The sequence below is a fragment of the Chlorocebus sabaeus genome, chromosome X (genome assembly GCF_047675955.1).
Source record: "Chlorocebus sabaeus isolate Y175 chromosome X, mChlSab1.0.hap1, whole genome shotgun sequence".
Classification (NCBI taxonomy): Eukaryota; Metazoa; Chordata; class Mammalia; order Primates; family Cercopithecidae; genus Chlorocebus; species Chlorocebus sabaeus.
Window position 1 is genome coordinate 82,925,331 of NC_132933.1, and position 21,522 is coordinate 82,946,852.

Here is a 21,522-nt window from a genome sequence, read left to right on the forward strand (position 1 = left end):
TGTCTGTCTGTCATATCTCTTATCTAATCAATCTGAAAATCCTTCAGCCATTCCTTCAAAATCTCTCTAGAATCTGACCACTTCTCCCTACCCACACTGCTTCTATCCTGGTCTAAGCCACCATCATCTCTTGCCTGGATTATGGTAATACTCTCCTAAAGATTCTTCCTGCTTGTATCCTTTCTTTCTGCGCCTATTTTCAATACAGCAGCCAGAGGAATGCTGTTAAAACATACATCAGATCCTGTCATTCCTCTGCTCAAAATCCTCCAATGGTCCTCCATCTCATGCAGAATAAAAGCCAGAGTCCTTACCTTGGCCAACAAGGCTCTAGATTGGATTTTGCTTTCTGACCTCATCTCCTTCCCTCTTCCTCTTCTTACTCTGCTCCCAGCCACACTGATCTTTCTGGAACATACCAAACATTCTTCTGCTTCAGAGCCTTTGAATTTTGTTTCTTTTTCCCCCAGACATTTGCATAGCTCTTGCTTCATTTCATTCAGGTTTCTTCCCAACTGTTCCCTTATCAGAGACACCTTCCTTGATCACCTTACAGCATACCCCATCACTGTCTCTCCCTGTTGCTCGGCTATATTTTTCTTCATAACACTTGTCAAATTTAACCAACTTTATTTATTGTCTCTTTATGCTGGAAGTAAATCACTTTGAGGGCAACAGGAAATATTTATTGAGGGTCTACTAGGTGCCAAGTTTGTTTCTAGGCAGTGGCGATATTAAAAAAATATCCTTATTGAATGTTTATTCAAGTATTATATAAGCTGCTGTATTTACTTAGTAAATATTTGATGAGTGTATTGAATAAATATAGTATACACTCAGCAGAGTAACAAGAATGGTTCAAAGGAAAAGGAGATTTGGATTGACTTATCACTCTTTAACTCATTGGCGCACCTGCCACATCTAAAGAAATGGTTCTCCAGACCACTAGGTGAAAAGTTGTAAATCTAATAAAATTCAAGGACCCCCAGGCATTCTCTACTCCTAACTTTAAGGGACTCTTAGATTCCTCCAAGCTATACTGATTAAAGAAAAATGCCTGGATTGCATGAGAAACTTGGCATTGGCACCAAGAGACTAGAGTCTAGTGACTGACTAGAGTATCAGATCAGGAGGGAAGTAGATAAGAAGTGCTAAAAATTAATAAGAGAGGCTTTGACCTTGACCAGAGAGAAAACTGTTTTGTATCAGGACAGAATAAACACTCTAAGGAAGACCAGTATCGGAGATGTTGGTAGCCGGATTTGGATAAAGCAGTTTTGGGGAAAGGAGGAAATTACCTTCTTTAAGAGAAAACTTGGGAGGTTAGATGAAGAGGTAAACCTTAGAAGCCATAAGACTTTCCACTCAGACAGGGAGGGAAGACCACGCTCACTATAGAAGGTGATATTGCTCTTACCACCTGTCTCCTCTCTTCCTTTGCAACCAGGGATTATGTAAAGTTTGATGGCTGTGGGAGCAGCCTCAAGGGAAAAGCCAAAGGTGGAGAGACTTACATGTATCAGAGGGTGAGATGATTAGGAGAGGAAAGGGACCATGCTTCTCAGCTCCCTGCTTCCACATATCCAGAAGACTCCTAGGAAACTGGCTACAAGTAGTAGGTGAATAATGGGTAATTTTTACTTCATGGACTGCATTTCTTAGGCTTGAATTGGTCATCAATTGTATGTAAAATGACTGCTCTAGAGAATGGTCCCAGTGGTCCAGTTCTCCATTCAAAGGCTCAATGCTGTCGCCATCTCCACTGACTAGAAAACCCTATCTTACTGCTCTCTTTTTTTCTTTTTGTATTATTATGGGGTCCTTGTTCTGAGCTCTTTCTCAGATTTCAGCCATTTATACTTCTTCTTGTCCCTACTGACAAAGTCCTGGCTCCATCTCTTTAATAGCTCCTGCCTTCTAAAACTGCTTCCATCATTGGCCCTTACTCACATCAACAAATGTCAGTTTAAAAATTTCATTTTCATCTGTATAAAGTCATATTGCTTTGTAACCCTCCAGACACATATTATTGGCAGATGTAGCCAGACACATACTGTCTTTGAATCCAGATGCCTTTGCAGCAGCCCAGAGCTATATATTCTACAAACCCCTGTGCCCAAAGGGGTAGCATTATGTCAATTGACAGAGTGATGCTGAAATATCAGAGCAATTCAAAGACCCTGCCCAGGAGCTAGTTCAACATTTTGTTATGCCCCACAGAATGCATTGCTAGTTAATTCAAAGCTATTACGCCCAGAACAGGGATGGTTTCCATTGATACATCACTGCCTAGCTGAAGGGGCAGTCAACATCATCAACTTACATAACAAACACCAACAATGTTCCAGATAGTAGGCTAGATTCTAGGATTATACAAAGAGAAATGAAATCTCTGCCCACAAGAAACTTATAAACTAGTTCTAGAAGGTCTAGTTCAGATTTGGGCATGGTAGTGGATACCAACATTGATAAAATTATCATTGGAATTAGCACATCATGTAAGTGCTAGCAGGGTACAACACTGTCAATTCCAAGAATAGGACCAAATCCTCCTGGTGACCTTAATAGGTGCGGGACATCTCCGGGAGAGATGAGGTCCTTACAGAGGGTGATCTTGAGAGATACAAATGCTACCATTGGCTCTCAGACATACTGAGAAAGGACTAAAGGTATCTGGAGTTGGAGGAGGGAGGATCTTTGTATAGTTAGTTCTATGTTAAAGAACTGATTGTTAGGTTAGGCTGCAGAAAGTCTATGACCTTGGGTCTATGGAGAGTATATAAGATCATAAAGCACACTTGAAAAGGTAGGTTTTTTTTTTTTTTTTTTGAGATGGAGTCTCACTCTGCCACCCAGGTTGGAGTGCAGTGGCGCAACCTCAGCTCACTGCAACCTCTACCTCCCAGTGTCAAGCGATTCTCCTTCCTCAACCTCCCAAGTAGCTGGAGCCAGGCCCGGCTAATTTTTTTCTTGTATTTTTAGTAGATACAGGGTTTCACTATGTTGGTCAGGCTGGTTTTGAATTCCTCACCTCAAGTGATTTGTCCCCCTGGGCCTCCCAAAGTGCTAGGATTACAGGCAAGAGTCACTGTGCCCTACGGAGAAGGTAGTTCTTAAAAGGATACTTTTACTAACAGATAATTCAGAAATGATAAAGGATCAGCTGAATAGACTTACCATCTGCTCCTTCATTGCTTTTGCTTCTTTTATTGCGGCGAACACGCCTACTTTCTTCTTCAGAGTATGGCCTTTCATCAGGGAAGAAGAAATTCAATAGGGCCATCTGTAAAAATTACAAGTACATTAGTCAAAGGTTGACCCCACTCAGTCATAGCCAACATAAAAAACCAGCTTTCCATAGACAGTCTACCTGTACCTTAAGTTTGATGTATCTAAAGCCTGAGCCCATCTTCCCCTCCACTGTACAAACCATTTTATTTTTGATACCATTATTATTCTAATCATGTAGGCATGAAATTTTGGTTAATTTCTGAATCCCATTTCTTCCACCCTGAATATCTAATAAGTAATCCATCAGGTCCCATTTCTTCATATATTTCTGGGATTCAGAGAGCCCAGCCACAAACTTCTAACTTCCCACACATACTGAGGATGCTCACTCAGAATCTGAGTTGAACAGAAAATTGAACAGAAAACCTTGAATTTGGCTGGGAGCAGTGGCTCATGCCTGTAATCCCAGCACTTTTGAAGGCCAAGGTGGTCGGATCACCTGAGGTCAGGAGTTCGAAACCAGCCTGACCAACATGGTGAAACCCTATCTCTACTAAAAATACAAAATTAGCTGGGTGTGGTGGGGGGTGCCTGTAATCCCAGTTATTGGGGAGGCTGAGGCAGGAGAATCACCTGAACCCGGGAGGCGGAGGTTGCAGTGAGCTGAGGTCGCACCACTGCACTCCAGCCTGGGCAACAAGAGCAAAACTCTGTCAAAAAAAAGAAAGAAAAGAGAGAGAGAGAGAGAGAGAGAGAGAGAGAGAGAGAGAGAGAGAAAGAGAGAAAGAAAGAGAAAGAAAGAGAAAGAGAAAGAAAGAGAAAGAAAGAAAGAAAACCTTGAGTTTGCTACTCTCCATTGGACTTCATTATTACACATTCATGATTTTGCCGCATTCCTATTTATGATGTAATTTTGGTTTGTTCCCAAAATGCTGTGCATCCAATACTGAGGTACCATGTCAGTGCTCTGGGAGTTAAGTCATGACAAAGCACACAATTATTTTCCCCTCTTCTGAGATTCCTATAGCACTTGTGGTCTATAAAACTAATTTTGGTACCTGGTCCTCTACTGTCTTATAATGGTCTCTTATAATAATATAATATGTTTCATATGTGAATGAGTCTGGCTTCACTAATGATCATAGCTTAAATATATACTTGCAGAATTGAATCATAATCTTTTAGCGTGGGTGCTTTATTGTGGTAAAACCATGTGCTTCAGGTAAACAGTAAACACAGTAGTAGGATTGAGTGATTCTAATGCCAACTCTGCCACTTACTAGCTGTATAACCTTGAACAAATTACTGAAGCTTTAGTTTCCTCATCGGTAAATAGGGATGATAATAGTACTTTGCAGATAAAACAGTTGTAGAGTTAGAACAGTACTTAGCATGTAGTATGCACTTAATAAATGTTTGCTACCACTATTATTGTTAAACTTAATCTTCAAAATAGAATGGTTAATTTGGGGCCTGAAAAAGAACAAATGAATCTGCATTTGCATTCTATTATCAGTTCAAAAAATAAACAATTCCAGAGTCCTCATGTCTGCTCCATCTCTGATTAAGTGGAAAAAAATGGGTTGGACCCAAGAAAGTCCTAATATTCTACACAAACTTTCTTCAAAATTCTGTGATTTACCCAATATCCTTAAGGTGTAGGATTAGCACCTTGAAGGATACATGAATGTATTAAATATAAAATTAATAAATCAATGTGTAGGTAATTTCCATCTTGTCAACAGGATTGCATTTCAAAATAAACTGCCATTTTTCTCAAAAATGGTTGAACATCAATCAACAATTTCACATGGTTCAACTGAGTAGTATTTTTGAGCCACTTAAGTGGAATGTAAAAATGCATTTTCTCATAAAATCAACATAATAAAGTTTGGCTAGTTTTCCCGATAAGCCCACAGAAAGTTACTTAACTCACAATATAAATAAGCTAATGTACTAATAATAGTATAAAACCAACAGATTTTATTGCTGTTTACAATAAAATCTCAATCATTTGCAACTCTACAAGTCATCCTGGATAGAAGAGTTTTCCTAATAACTTTGAGTGCTGAAACTTACTTCAGCTATGCAGCCATTAAAAAAGAACAAGATCATGTCCTTTGCAGGGACATGGATGGAGCTGGAGGCCATTATCCTTAGCAAACTAATGCAGGAACAGAAAACCAAATATGGCATGTTTTCACTTATAAGTGGGAGCTAAATGATGGGAACACATGGACACATGGTGGGGACAACACGCACTGGAGCCTATTGGAGCGTGGAAAGTGGGAGGATGGAGAGGATCAGGAAAAATAACAAATGGATACTAGGCTTAATACCTGGGTGATGAAATAATTTGTACAATAAACGCCCAGGATACACATTTACCTATGTAACAAACTTGTACATCTTGCACATGTACCCCTGAACTTACAATAAAAACTAAAAAAAAAAAAACCCAAAAACCCCAGTAATAATAATATTTACTTCAGTGTTTGTGAATATTAAAGTATATGATAGGGCCAAGTATAATGCAATAAAAAAGAAATAAGTTTATAATATGTGATTTAATTCAGGGCTTACTGAATATGTGGAGGACTATTTGCCTGCATGTTAAATGACCTCAGTCCACTATGGTTTTGAGGGTTTTTTAATATTACAATTACATGATAGAGCAATACATGCTTTGATGGAGAGGAACTTTAACTTCTCTGGGAGCAAGAGGGGAAGTATCTAACACAAACTGAAAGTGAACAAGTCGTCTTGGAGGAGGTGTGCTACCTCTGTGAGTCCTAAAGGATGTCAAGGATTTAGTGATAAATGGAAAATGGAAAAGGAATTCCAGGAAAAAGGAGCACTGTGCTTAGAGGTTCAGAGGAAAAAGAAAGAATAACAATTTTTGGAACTATAAGTAGCTTAGAATAAGTGGAATAAGGAGAGGGAATGGTGAGAAATAAGCCAAGGAGTATTAAGTAAGAGCCAGATTATCATGTTGAGGAATTTAGACTTAGATCCTACAGCAGGGGGATCTTCTGAAGGATTTTTTCCCTTCTGAAATTTTTGTACCTTATAAAAATTTGATATATAATTTACATCCAATAAAATGCAAAAATTTTAAGCATACAGGTTGAAGAGATTTGACAAATGGACACGCTTTTGTAACTACCACCCAAATCAAGATAAATCAAGATTTCCATCACCCCCTAAAATTTTTCCTTGTGCCCTTCGGTCATTCTCCAGTGCCTCCGACCCTGAGACAACTACTGTTCTGATTTCTATCACAATAGCTTAATTTTTCCTGTTCTAGATTAGAATCATCCATTATAACTTTTCATATGTATGAATATGAATTTTCATTCAACATACTGTTAGTGAGATTCATTCATGTTGTTGCGTGTATCACTAGTTCATTCCTTTTTAGTGCTGAGTAGCAGTATTTCACTGTATGGCTCTATCACATTTTTTTCTATGAATTCTCCCATTGATAGACATTTGGGTTGTTTCTAGTTTGGGGCTATTATAAATAAAGCTCATATGAACATTGATGTACAAGTCTTTGTGTAGACCTATGTTTTCATGTTTCTTGGGTAAGCACCTAGGAGTAGAACCTCTGGGTTACATGGTATTCGTTGTAAGAAACTGCCAAACTATTTTCCAGAGTGACTGTACCATTTTAAATGCTCACCAACAACATATAAGGGTCCCAGGGCTCTGCATCTTCACCAACAATTGGTACTGTCAGTATATCCCCCATTCTGGTGGATGTGAAGTACTGTTTCATTGTGCTTGGTTTTTGAGTGCTTAAACTTATTTTTAATGTTATTTTATCCTTTACCTTGCCTTCAACTATCAGATTTCACTTTACCTACCTGTAACATCTTGTCCAGTCCCTTCAGATTTGCTGCTTATAACTTGCTATAGGCTTGACATTTAGTTAAAACTAATTAGACTCATGTACAAACAGAATAAACAGGCAATGAGTGTGGTTTTCAATGGCTTTTCCAATAAGTAAGATGCATATTTTCTAGTGGCTTAGAAGCCATTTGTTTACTACTTGATTTCTGGCTGTGGTCTAGATAGGTGAATCTATCATACACAAATTCTATAAGAGTAGGTTATTAAGCATAATGCTATTTCTAGGAAAAGAGATTTTTGAAATGCAAATGAAGAACCTCCCCGCCATTACCAACTATAATTCCAGAGATTCCCTCATACTTGTTGTGCTCCCTCATGGGCTCAGCTCCTATGGGAGTTCTGGCAGGGGCCCTAGCACCTTCCTATGTCCTAGTGGTGGCAGTAGGAAAAGATACTCTTGTATTAACTGTTCTAAGGTTCTAATAGGAGCTTGTGAGAACTCAAGCCCCCCGAAGAGGAGGGCTGAGGGAGAAACAAACTTCTGCAGACAGCAGAAACAACTCCACCTTCCATGAGTAGGAAGAGTAGTTCAAAGTCCCTCAAGAGAGGTTGTTGATGAATATGGGACATTCATAAATCAAGTGTTCATTAGAAGAGAACTGCCTGCCTGTATACGAAAATGCTTTGAACATAGTTACATGGTTTGGCTGTGTCCCCGCTCAGATCTCATGATTAATTCCCCTGTGTTATGGGAGGGACCTGGTGGGAGGGAACTGAATCATGGTAGCAAGTCTTTCCCTGCCGTTCTCGTAATTAGTGAATAAGTTTCGTGAGATCTGATGGCTTTAAAAAGAGGACTTCCCCTGCACAAGCTCTCTCTCTTTGCCTGCTGCCATCCACGTAGGACATGACTTGCTCTTCCTTGCCTTCCCCCATGATTGTGAGGCTTCCCCAGCCACGTGGAACTGTAAGTCCAATTAAACTTCTTTCTTTTTTAAATTGCCCAGTCTTAGGTATGTCTTTATCAGCAGAATGAAAATGGACTAATACACGCAGTTCCTATTTTTTCAATAAAAACCAGAAGAAAACAACACAAAAACACTGCTTAAAATGAGAGAGTCCCTATTCGCAGGGCCCTTTTTTGCATCTCAGTTAGAGGTAGAAGGGAAAACTATCCTCTGTATAATGGTAAAGACGAAAATCAGTGGCTGCTCACACAAAATGTCTGAAATTCTAGTTTGAGTTTTGCATTCATCAGCATAGCCTCCAGAGGCAAGTTGCAGGATATGAACAAAACAGTCTTCACTTTTAGAATATTGCTTTCCTATTGCACAAGGGAGGAAGCATCAGGAATGTTGGCCACAGCCAGGCATTTTGCTCAAGGCAAAAAAAAAATCTAATTCTTTACACTTTATTAAGTGATTACACCCTTGTTTCCTATGGTAAAATTACATTGTAAACAGCACCTGCAGATTACAGGGATCTCAGCTGGAAACAATTCATTAACAGTGAGACATGAGAGATACATCCATTATTGCTAGTGACTCTCCAGACACTTCTACAAACATATTTTATATATATATGTAAACCCACAAAATTATGTGGTACTTTTTTGGTACCATGACATAGAATAAATTTAATTCATTTTCTATTTCATGGCTTATGTCCTTGATTTTACTAGATAATTCACAGAAAATTACTCATAAGCCTCTTTAGGGAAGGGATCACACAGACATTTTTGTATAGCTAGTGCCTAGCCCTGGGCCTGGCACGTAATAGGGCCTAATAAATCTCACTCTGTTGAAAGAATAATTAGATTGTCTTTGTTCATGTTGTTATAACGAAATACCTGAGATTCGGTATCTTATAAAGAAGAGAAATTTATTTTCTCACAGTTCTAGGAGCTAGGAATTCCAAGATCAAGGTGCCAACAGGTTTGATTATGAAGTGGGGGCTACTCTCTGCCTCCAAGATGGCAGCCTGTTGCTGCATCCTCCAGAGAGGAGGAACATGATGGAAGGCAGAAGGGCGAGAGAGCTGAATACTGCATAAAGCCTCTTTTAAAACGACCTTAATCCCATTCTCAAGGTAGGAGCCATAATGACCTAATTGGCTCTTAAAGGCCTCACCTCTTAATACCACCACATTGGCAACACCTACATTTTGGAGGGGACATACTTAAACCAGAGAGCAGACTATCACCAATTCATTCCCTAAAGCCAATATATATATATATATTTTACTCTAATTCAGCCTAGTTTTTGAGATCCATCATGGAGAGGTACACTAAGGATTCAATACACAACTGGCAGGAATCAAATCAAAGGGATCCTAAGACTGAGAATCCTATGGGTCAGTGGTTCTCAAACTTCAGTGTACATCAGAATCACTAGGCATGAGTGTCGAATGCAGAATCCTAGGCCTTTCCCTTCCCAAATTTAGAGTCAGTCTGAGGTGGAACCCTAAAATCTGACTTTTCAACTTGCTCACTAGGGGATTCTGATGCACCCAGTCTTTGAACTAAACTTGGAGAAACAGCTGTCTTGTTCATTTATCAATCAGTTCATTACCTTTAGGCTGAAAAAACAAAGTCCTTTGTTTTCTTCTGGGTAAAATAGGGGTATTGCATAGCTAGTGTTTTTCACCTTTTCTTCTATCATTCCCAGAGTTAATGTATTTATGAAATTGGTACTTCATGTGCCTCAAGAGAAGGCAGGTACATACCAGGCTCTGTAAAATCAGCGAATCAGATTTCTCTTTCAATGTTGTTGAATATAAAATCTATGTTTCTTATTGCAAGCACTGCTATCGCTATCATCAGCCATGAGCAATCAGCTGGGACCTTCAAATAAATTAAACCATTTATGCCCTGAAACATTCAACAAAACCTCTGATTTCACTATTGCAAGATATGAGCATCCTGGCACCAATGAGTGAAATAGGGTTGCCTCATTGGTACATATCCATGATGGATATGTCATAGATATAAAATGATCACAAAAGATGGCATTGAACGCACTTTTAATCATAAGAACCCTTAACTCGACATGCTTTGATTATCAACAAAAGGTCTAGAGAAGGTCATTCAGGGTGGTGGTGTCTGAATAAACATTGAGTACTTACCATATGGAAGGCACTGAACTAGAAACTATTTTTAATATATATAGACAAACAACATACAAGTAATTTTTTGTTTTTTTGTAGCAGTGATAGCACTACACAATAGGAGGTAGTAAGGATTCAAAAACAGTGTGACAACAACAGAAGCACAGTATGTGCTAGTTGCTGAACAGAGTGTGCCAGCTCCTGGGAGTAAGCAAACAAGGACATTCAACATTGATCACAGCATCCCATGGGAGCTGTCACCAGTGGGGTGGGGGTGGAGGTGGCAGCAATCAGGCCAAATGCCAAATGAAACTGGCATCTTGGACATCTCTGATGTGAGTGCCAGGGATTGGCATGTCTTGTAGATATGTCAGAGGATGACTGAAATTATGGAGTAAGGCTAAATGTGGAATCAAAACACAACCAACATTTTTTCATCACATAGAGCTAAAAGCAGTCACTGAATTTTGCTTCCTAGGCAGTTTGACTTAAAAATCACTGCCCAACAATGCAAGTAACTACAAAGTAGAAAGGAAAATAAAAAACTATTTTTACTTGGGAAGATTACCATGGAATGGCACCAGTGTGAAATTGTACTACAGACCAGTTCAATCTCTGGCTTTTCTTAGATCCCATTTTGGGGCAGAACAGATCGCCTCACATTTATCAAATAATGCCTTATATATCTTAATTGTAATTTTTCTTCCCCCATAGGTAGTAAGCTCCTCAATGGCAGGTATATTTGTGGGCCCAGAACCAGTGTGTACTTGTCCTCTGGACAGGGTGAAATCTATTTAAGATGTACATCAAGGAGAAAGATGAGTTATTAGAAACATATAACTATTAATGCAAAGGGGGAAAATGTACCCCTGCCCTGACTTTTTGTTTCCTAGGTTTAGCTTGATTTCTAACATCCAGAACAGAGTTGAAAAACTAAAAGCTTACTGAATTGATCCTCATCAATGGAAAATATAAGTTGGGTCCAGCTTTTGTATGACTTTGAAATGTACACCCACCACAGATATCACATCTACTTGGTGAACTGTTTTATTGTCAGAGTCAGAGTCATGCTTAATGTAAAATGGTAAGAGGGGATGACTACTACTGAGATTCTGGAAGTCAGCTGGTCTATCAGCATTAAATCACTGTTCCTTGCTGACATGTGTAGAGATACAATGGCAGAAGGAAAGCCAAGCATCTTTGGTATGGTGAGCTTTATGGCATAACCACAAGCAGGCGTGGCATAAGAAATATTCTAAAGGATGAATTCAAGAATAGCTCCAAATAACATTAACATAGCTGTGGGCTGCTGGGGAAAACAGCAGCAGAGACCAGCTTAGAATGCAACAATATGGATTCTTTGAACTTTTTGAGCAAAGGCTTTCAGCTGACCACAAGTCAAACACAGAAATACATACAGTGACAGGCTCTACAAGTAGCAGCTGCAGACACAAATTAAAAAATGGTTTGTATGTATGTCATATAGAAAGGACTTTTGGTTGAAGATTTAGTCTTTGCTCCACATGAGAGTGGATGAGATCAGTAGTGACATCTTTGAATAAAAGGAAGGGCAACTATATATACTGGATAACACTGCCTTCCCTTGGAAGTGTGTGCTTATTTATTTTGTAATTCCTCGTACTTCTAAAGTGAAAGGTGCTTTGGCACATAAAGAGAAAAACATACTCTTCCACTTGCAGTACCTGGAAATCACTAAAGGCAATCAGTTGTGAGTTTATAAATTAAATGAGCTCTGGATTCAGAAAACATTAGCTCAAACACAACCTCTTAATTGTGAATTGTTAAATGGCTCTTAAACATTTGATAATGATGTTGCAGTTTACCTTTATGAAGTTGGATTAGCACAAGTTAGAGTAGCGTTTATGACTAAAATGACATTGCCTGAGAAACACATTTAAACTAGGATTTTTTTTCTCCTTGTCCAAAATTTCACTATTAATAGCATTCTACAAAATCCATTCTGCTGCCAATGGAGACTTAAACCACATAAACTACCCCTAAGCCACATCTGACTACAACATTCAAGATACATATGAAGGAAGGATAAAAGTGAGGTAGTTAGTGAAAAGAGAGTTGCAACAGTCAGAACTTGGGGGAGGGGAATAGGATACAAGTAAGAAGCAAATTAAGAAACAGATGACTATTGATTCTGAGAAGGCAAAAATGTTCCAAATATTATAAAAAAATTAAGTAGCGGGAAAAATTTTAAGGAATGATGAGTGATATTCAGTTTACATTGATATTGAAATACATTGTAGACTAGAGTTCAACTGTTATAACTAGGGCTCAGATAATGAAAGAAAGACTAGAAACAATGGTCCAAATAGACTCATGGGCTTGGGTAGATAACAAGGATATGAACACAGATATGTGGCCAGTGGATCATTAATCCAGGACTGGCTCACAGGAACGTGAGTATAGAAAGTGAATCTCGGAGATCAGTAAGTAACTTCAGAGGAAAAGGTCAAGAAGGATAGGCTATAAGCACAGCAGATTGAATTCAAAGAAGAGTTTAAGTTACAGGTATCTTAAGGGCAGGCAGGTTAATCAGCAAGGATTTAGTCTGTAATAAATGCCTGAAACAAACCTGAGAATTGGGAAAAACAGTAAAGGGCCTGGGACACAAATTCAGGATTTTAAAGACTATAACACTAGAATCACCAAGGGCATAAAAGGACTGGTAAGAAAACTATGAGACCAGCAAGACCACTGTGAGATTAGACAAATCCAAAGCTGCGATGCTGTTCTCCGTTAGCTTGGCATTTTAGTGCCTCATGTGTCCAAGTGAGTGTGTTCCAGGGCCTCCCTTCGGATAAATACAAAATAATTCATTATGTGACATCATGGCAGGCCAATAGTATTTCAGTGGCTATAAAACTGAAAGACAAATGTCTTGAGAGACAATTTTCTTCAATATGGCTACTGGCTGGAATCCAGCATTAGGGTGTCTATGGAAATGTCATTTTCTTAGAGGAAAATTCCTGACTCTTGCTTGTGACCATGAAAGTGAGTGAAGAAAGTATGTTAAGTGTTGTCTCATGAATATTTTGTATAGTATCTCAATGGCGCAACCCACTCAAAAAGAAATTAGGATAAAATATAAACAAATGAAATGAAGTATAGCAAAATACCCTATTCATTAGAGTCAATTTTATGCATATTCATTGTTTGATTGTTAGTATTAGGGACTAACGATATCTTTCCATGGAGCAATGGAGAATTAGATTTCAATGCTTTGTACTAATCTCTTTCACAGAGCTTTAACTCTAATGAATCCTCTGATTTCTATAAATGGATAAACAATGTAGGTTTGTCCAGTTCATACCTGATTGCTCCTAATTACAAATATTTTCCAAAAAATCCACAGAAACTCCATAAACTTTAAAATTTAACATGTATATAGTCATCTGCATCAAGGTAACTGACTAACCAAACAGTTTTAGCCCCTCTCTCTCCCAAGATCCCATTAAAATGACATTAAACAAACAGAGGTGGAGGAGGTGGAGCAAGATGGCCAAATGAAAGCCTTCAGTGATCATCCCCCCTTGCAAGAACACCAAACTCAACAAATATCCATACAAAAAAGCATCTAAATACCATTATGGAAAACAGTATGGCGATTCCTCAAGGATCTAGAACTAGATGTACCATATGACCCAGCCATCCCATTACTGGGTATATACACAAAGGATTATAAATCATGCTGCTATAAAGACATATGCACACGTATGTTTATTGCGGCACTATTCACAATAGCAAAGACTTGGAATCAACCCAAATGTCCATCAGTGAGAGACTGGATTAAGAAAATGTGGCACATATACACCATGGAATACTATGCAGCCATAAAAAAGGATGAGTTTGTGTCCTTTGTAGGGACATGGATGCAGCTGGAAACCATCATTCTTAGCAAACTATCACAAGAACAGAAAACCAAGCACCACATGTTCTCACTCATAGGTGGGAACTGAACAATGAGATCACTTGGACTCAGGAAGGGGAACATCACACACAGGGGCCTATCATGGGGAGGGGGGAGGGGGGAGGGATTGCATTGGGAGTTATACCTGATGTAAATGACGAATTGATGGGTGCTGACGAGTTGATGGGTGCAGCACACCAACATGGCACAGGTATACATATGTAACAAACCTGCACGCTATGTACATGTACCCTAGAACTTAAAGTATAATAAAAAAAGAACCAAAAATCAGATGAGTGATCATGGTACCTAGTTTTAATATCATATTAAGGAAAGAGGCACTGAAAAGGGTAGGAAAGACAATCTTAAGCCACCTATGCTACCTCTCACCCATCCCCCGACAGTGGCCATGAAGCACAGAGAGAATCTGCACTTTGGGGAGGGAGAGCACAGTGACTGTGACTTTGCATTGAAACTCAGTGCTGCCCCGTCACAGCGGAAAGCAACCTGGGGCAGAACTCAGCTGGCAACCACCGAAGGAACATTAGACCAGTGCTAGCCAGAGGAGAACTGCCCATCCCAGTGGTTGGAACCCAAGTTCTGGCAAGCCCTAACACTGCAGGCTAAAGTGCTTTGGGGTTCTAAATAAACTTGAAAGGCAGTCTAGGCTGCAAGGACAACAATTCCTTGGCAAGTCCTAGTGCTGTGCTGGGTTTGGAGACAGTGGCTTGGAATGCATGCAATCTAGTGATATATCAGCTGGGGTGGCCAAGGGAGTGCTTGCATCACCCCTCCCTCAACCAAAAGCAGTGCAGCTCAGAACTCCAGGAGAGATTCCTTCCCTTTTCTTGAGGGGAGGCGAGGGGAGAATAAAGAGGACTTTGTCTTGAAAGTTGGATGCCAGCTCAGACACAGTAGAATAGGGTACCAGGCAGAGTCCTAAGGCTCCCGTTCCAGGCCCTGGCTCCTGGATGACATTTCTAAACACACCCTGGGTCAGAAGGGAACCTGGTGCAGTGAAGGGAAGGATCCAGTCCTGACAGAATCCATCACCTGCTGACTGAAGAGCCTTTGGCCCCTGAAAAACCAGCAGTGGTAGCCAGGCAGTACTCACCACAGGCCTTGTGTGAGATTCAGCTGTGCTGGCTTCAGGTGTGGCCCAGTACATTCCCAACTGTGGTGGCTATGAGAGAATCCTCTTGCTTGACAAAAGGAGAGGGAAGAGTAAAAGGGACTTTGTTTTACAGCTTAGGTCCTAGCTCAGCCACAGTGGGGTAGAGCACCAAGTGGGCTCTTGGGGTCCCAAATTCTAGGCCTTGGCTCTTGGATGGCATTTCTGGACCTGTCCTGGGCCAGAGGGGAGCCCACTGCCCTGAAGGAAGAGTCCCAGGCTTGGCAGCATTCACCACAAGCTGACTAAAGACCCTTGGGCCTTGAGTGAACACTGGCAATAGCCAGGCAGTACTCGCCACGGGCCTGAGGCAGTGGTAGCCACAGGGAGAGACTCTTCTGCTTGAGGAAAGGGGAAGGAAGAGTGTGAAGGGCTTTGTCTTGCACTTTGGGTGTCAGCTCAGCCACAGTAGAATAGAGCACCAAGTAGGTTCCTATGCTTCCTGACTCCATGTCCTGACTCCTGGATGGCATCGTTGGACCTGTCTGGGGCCAGGGAGACTTGCTACCCTGAAGGGAATATCATAAGCTTGGCTAGATTTGCCACCTGCTGATTGTAGAGCCCTTGGGCCTTGAGTGAACATAGGCAGTAGCCAGGCAGTGGTTACCACAGCCTGGGGTGAGACTCAGTGTTATCCTGGCTTTGGGTCTGATCCAGCACAGTCCAGGTGGTGGTGGCCACAGTGGTGCTTGTGTCACCCCTCTCCTAGCCTCAGACAGCTCAGCATAGAGACAGAGACTCTGTTTGGGGGAAAGTAAGGGAAGAGAGCAAGAGTCTCTGTATGGTGATTTAGGGAATTCTCCCAGATCTTACCCATGACCATCTAGGTGGTACCTCTATGAGTCTGCAAGAGCCACAGCATTATTGGGCTTGGGGTGGCCCTAAAGCTGCAGTGACCAAAGACTTAGATCACAACACTCAAGTCCCTTCAAATACCTGGAAAGCTCTCCCAAGAAGGATAGGTACAAATAAACCTAGACTGCGGAGACTAGTCAATACTTAACTGTTCAATGCACAGACATTGATGAATGTCCACAAGCATCAAGACCTTACCAAATGAACTAAATAAGGCATTGGTGACCAATCCTGGAGAAAAAGAGATATGTGACTTCTCAGAGAATTCAACATAGCTGTTTTGAGGAAGCTCAATGAAATCCAAGCTAACACAGAGAAGAAATTCAGAATCCTATCAGATAAATTTAACAAAGAGATTGAAACAAAAAGAATAAAGAAGAAATTCTGGAGCTGAAAAATGCAATTGGCATACTGAAGAATGCATCAGAGTCTCTCACTAGCAGAATTGATCAAGCAGAAGCAAAAATTAGTAAGCCTGAAGACAGGCTACTTGAAAATACACAGTCAGAGGAGACAAAAGAAAAAAGAATACAAAAAATGAAGCATACCTACAGGATCTAGAAAATAGCCTCAAAAGGGCAAATACAAGAGTTATTTGCCTTAAAGAAGAGATAGAGAGAGATCAGGGTAGAAACTTTCTTCAAAGGGATAACAGAGAATGTCCCAAACCTGGAGAAAGATATTCATATTCAAGTATAAGAAGGTTATAGAATACCAAGCAGATTTAACCCAAAAAAGACTACCTCATAGCATTTAATTATCAAACTCCCAAAGGTGAAGGATAAAGAAAGGATCCTGAAAGCAGCAAGAGAAAAAAACGAATAACATGACAATGGAGCTCTATACATCTGCCAACAGACTTCTCAGTGGAAACCCTACAGACTAGAAGAGAGTGGCATGACATATTTAAAGTGCTGAAGGGAAAAAAAACACCTTTTACCGTAGAATACTATATTCAGTGAAGATCTCCTTCAAACATGAAGGAGAAATAAAGACTTTCCCAGACAAACAAAAGTGAGGGATTTCAACACAAGGCCTGTCCTACAAAAAATGCTAAAGGGAGTACTTCGATCAGAAAGAAAAGAACATTAATAAGTAATAAATAACCACCTGCACATACAAAACTCACTGGTAATAGTAAGTACACAGGAAAACACAGAATATTATAACATTGTAACTCTGGTGTGTGAATGATTCTTATCCTAAGTATAAAGACTAAATGAAGAACCAATAAAAAATAATAACTACAGCAACTTTTCAAGACATAGACAATAAAATAAGATATAAATAGAAAAGAAGGTTTTAAAGTGGGAGGATTAAGTTAAAGTGTAGAGTTTCTATTAGTTTTCTCTTTGCTTGTTTGTTTGTATATGTAATTATTGTTGTCATCAGTTTAAAATAAATGGTTATAAGATATTATTTGCAAGCATAATGGTAATCTTAAGTAAAAAAATACAACAGATACAAAAGAAATCAAAATCAAGAAATTAAATCATACCATCAGAGAAAATCACCTTCACTAGAAGGACGACAGGAAGAAAGGAAAGAAGGAAGAGAAGACCACAAAAATATAAAACAAGTAAGAAAATAGCAGGAGTAAGTCTTTACTTATCAATAATAACATAAAAAAAACATAGAGTGGCTGAGTAGATAAAAAATCAAGACCCAATAATCTGTTGCCAAAGAAACACACTTCATGTATAAAGACACACACAGACTGAAAATAAAGGGATGGAAAAAGATATTCCATGCCAATGGAAACAAAAAAATTAGCAGGAATAGCTATACTTATAGCAGACAAAATATATTTCAAGACAAAAGCTATAAAAAGAGACAAAGAAGGTCATTATATAATGATAAAGGGGTCAATTCAACAAGAGGATATAACAATTTTAAATATATATATGCACCCAACTCTGGAGGACCCAGATATATAAAACAAATATTATTAGAGCTAAAAATTAGCCGGGCGCAGTGGCGGGCGCCTGTAGTCCCAGCTACTCGGGAGGCTGAGGTAGGAGAATGGCGTGAACCCGGGAGGCGGAGCTTGCAGTGAGCCGAGATTGCGCCACTGCACTCCAGCCTGGGCGACAGAGCGAGACTCCGTCTCAAAAAAAAAAAAAAAAAAAAATTAAAAAAAAAAAAAAGAGAGAGATGGACCCCAAGACAGTAATAGCTGGAGACTTCAACACTTCTCTTTCAGCATTGGATAGATCATCCAGACAGAAAATCAACAAAGAAACATCAGACTTAATCTGCACTATAGACCAAATGGACCTAATAGATATTCACAGAACATTTCATCCAATGGTTGCAAAGTACATACTCATCTTCTCAGCACATGGATCATTCTCAAGGATAGACCATATGTTAGGCCACAAGAGAAGTCTTAAAATATTCAAAAACTTGAAATAATATCAAGTATCTTCTCTGACCATGATGGAATAAAACTAGAAACCAATAACGAGGAATTTTGGAAACTATACAAACACATGGAAATTAAACAATATACTCCTGAATGACCAGTGGGCCGATGAAGAAATTAAGAAGGAAATTAAAAAATTTCTTGAAGCAAATGAAAATGGAAATACGACATACAAAAACCTATGGAATACAGTGAAAGCAGTACTAAGAGGAAAGTTTATAACAATAAGCACCTACAATAAAAAACTAGAAAAATTTCAAATGAACAACCTAATGGTGTATCTTAAAGAACTAGAATTGCATTTAATTGTACATTGAAAACTAACTAAAATAGCATAATGGTATTGTTTGTAACATAAAGGATAAATGTTTGAGGAAATGGATACCCCATTTACTATGATGTGATTAATATGTACTGCATGCCTGTATCAAAAAACCTCATGTAACTCACAAATATGTACACCTACTATGTACTCACAAAAGTTAAAAAAGAACCAGAAATGCAAGAGCAAAGCAAACCCAAAATTAGTAGAAGAAAAGAAATAATAATGGCCATAGTAGAAATTTGAAATAAAAATACAAAAGATCAATAAAATGAAAAGTTTTTTATCAAAAGATAAACAAAACAAAATCAACAAACCTTTAGCCCAACAAACTACAAAAAGAGAGGAAACCTAAAGTAATAAAATTAGAGATGAAAAAGGAGACATTATAACTGACACTGAAGAAATACAAAAGATCATTATAGGCTATTATGAGCAACTGTATGCCAATACATTGAAAAATCTAGAAGAAATGGGTAAATTCCTAGACACATACAACTTACCAAGATTGAACCATGATGAAATCCATCACCTGAACAGCCTAATAACAAATAATGAGATTTAAGTTGTAATAAAACATCTCCCAGCAAAGAAAAGCCTGGGACCCAATTGCTTCAGTGCTCAATTTTATCAAACATTTATAAAAGAACTAATATCAATCCTACTCAAACTATTCCAAAAAACAGAGAATGAGGGAGTACTTCCAAACTCATTCTATAAGGCCAGTATTACCCTGATACCAAAACCAGACAAAAACATCAAAAAAAAAAGAAAACTACAAGCCAATATCCCTGATAAACACTGATACAAAAACCCTCAACAAAATACTAGCAAACTGAATTCAACAACACATTGAAAAGATCACTCACTGTGACCAGGTGGCATTTATCCCAGGAATGCAAGCATGGCTCAACATATGCAAGTCAATCAATGTGATACATCATATCAACAGAATGAAGGACAAAAATGATATGATCATTTCAACTGATGCTGAAAAAAGAGTTTGATAAAATTCAACATCTGTTCATCATAAAAATCCTCAACAAACTGGGTTTAGAAGGAACATACCTCAATACAATAAAAGTCACATATAACAGACCCACAGTTAGTATCATACTCAATAGGGAAAAACTGAAAGCCTTTTCTCCAAGATCTAGAATAAGACAAAGATGCCCACTTTCACCACTGTTATTCAAGACAGTACTGGAAGTCCTGGCTAGAGCAATTGGATGACAGAAAGATATAAAGGGCATGCAAATTGGAAAGGATAAAGTTGAATTATCTTTATTTGTAGATGAAATGATCTTATGTATGGAAAAAACTAAAGACTCCACCAAAAAAACGATTAGAACTGATAAACAAGTTCAGTAACGTTGCAGGATAAAAAAAATCAACATAGCATTTCTATATTTCAACAGCAAACAATCTGAAAAAGAAATTAAGAAAGTAATCCCATTTACAATAGCCACAAATACAATAAAATACCTAGGAATAAACTTAACTAAAGAAGTGAAAGATCTCTACAATGAAAACTATAAAATGCTGATGTAAGAAATTGAAGAGGACACACAAAAAGTGGAAAAGATATTCCATGTTCATGGATTAGAAAAACCAATATTGTTAAATATTCATAGTACCTCAAGCTATCTACTGATTCAATGCAATCCCTATCAAAATATCAATGACATTCTTCATGGATATAAAAAAAATTCTAAAATGTATATGGAACCACAAAAGACCCAGAATAGCCAAAGCTATCCTGAGCAAAAAGAACAAAACTGGAGGAATCACATTACCTGATTTCAAATTGTAATACAGAGCTATAGCAACCCAAACAGCATGGTACTGGCATTAAAAGAGACACATAGACTAATGGAACAGAATATAGAACCCTGGAATAAATCCATACATCTACAGTGAACTCATGTTTGACAAAGGTTCCAGGAACATACATTTAGAAAAGACAATCTCTTCAGTAAATGGTGCTGGGAAAACTAGATATCCATTTGCAAAAGAATGAAACTAGACCCCTATCTCTCACTGTACACAAAGATAAAATTAAAATGGATTAAAGACTTAAATCTAGGACCTCAAACTATGACACTAATAGAAAAAAATTGAGGGAACTCCAGGAAATTGGACTGGGCAAAAATTTAATATCCCACAAAGCACAGGCAACCAAAGCAAAAATGGACAAATGGGAGCATATCAAATTAAAAAGTTTCTACATAGCAAAGGAAACAATCCACAAAATTAAGAGATAACCCACAGAATGGGAAAAAGTATTTGCAAAGTTCTCATCTGACAGAGATTAATAACCAGAATATATAAGAAGCCCAAACCACTCTATAGGAAAAAAAATCTAATAATTTGATTTTAAAATGAGCAAAAGATCTGAATAGACATTTCTCAAAAGAAGACATACAAATGGCAAAGAAGCATATTAAAAGGTACTCAACATCATCGATCATCACAGAAATGCAAATTGAAACTACAATGAGATATCATCTCACCCCAGTGAAAATGGCCTTTATCCATTTTAACTTTTATTCAAAAGATGGACAGTGTGAAAAGTGACAGCGCAGCATGGTGCGGCGCAGCTCCTGCTCACCTTT

At 38.7% G+C, this 21,522-nt stretch overlaps 1 protein-coding gene across 5 annotated transcripts in view; it reads right to left on the reverse strand.

Moving 5' to 3' along the window:
- The window catches only part of EDA (ectodysplasin A), a 418,184-nt gene that overhangs the window by 86,080 nt on the left and 310,582 nt on the right, over positions 1-21,522 (reverse strand). For all 5 annotated transcript variants that reach the window (XM_007991966.3, XM_007991967.3, XM_007991968.3 and 2 more), the window contains exon 2: positions 3,178-3,283. In XM_007991966.3, coding sequence (XP_007990157.1) covers positions 3,178-3,283 — 106 coding nt within the window. The remainder of the gene's footprint in view (positions 1-3,177; positions 3,284-21,522) is intronic.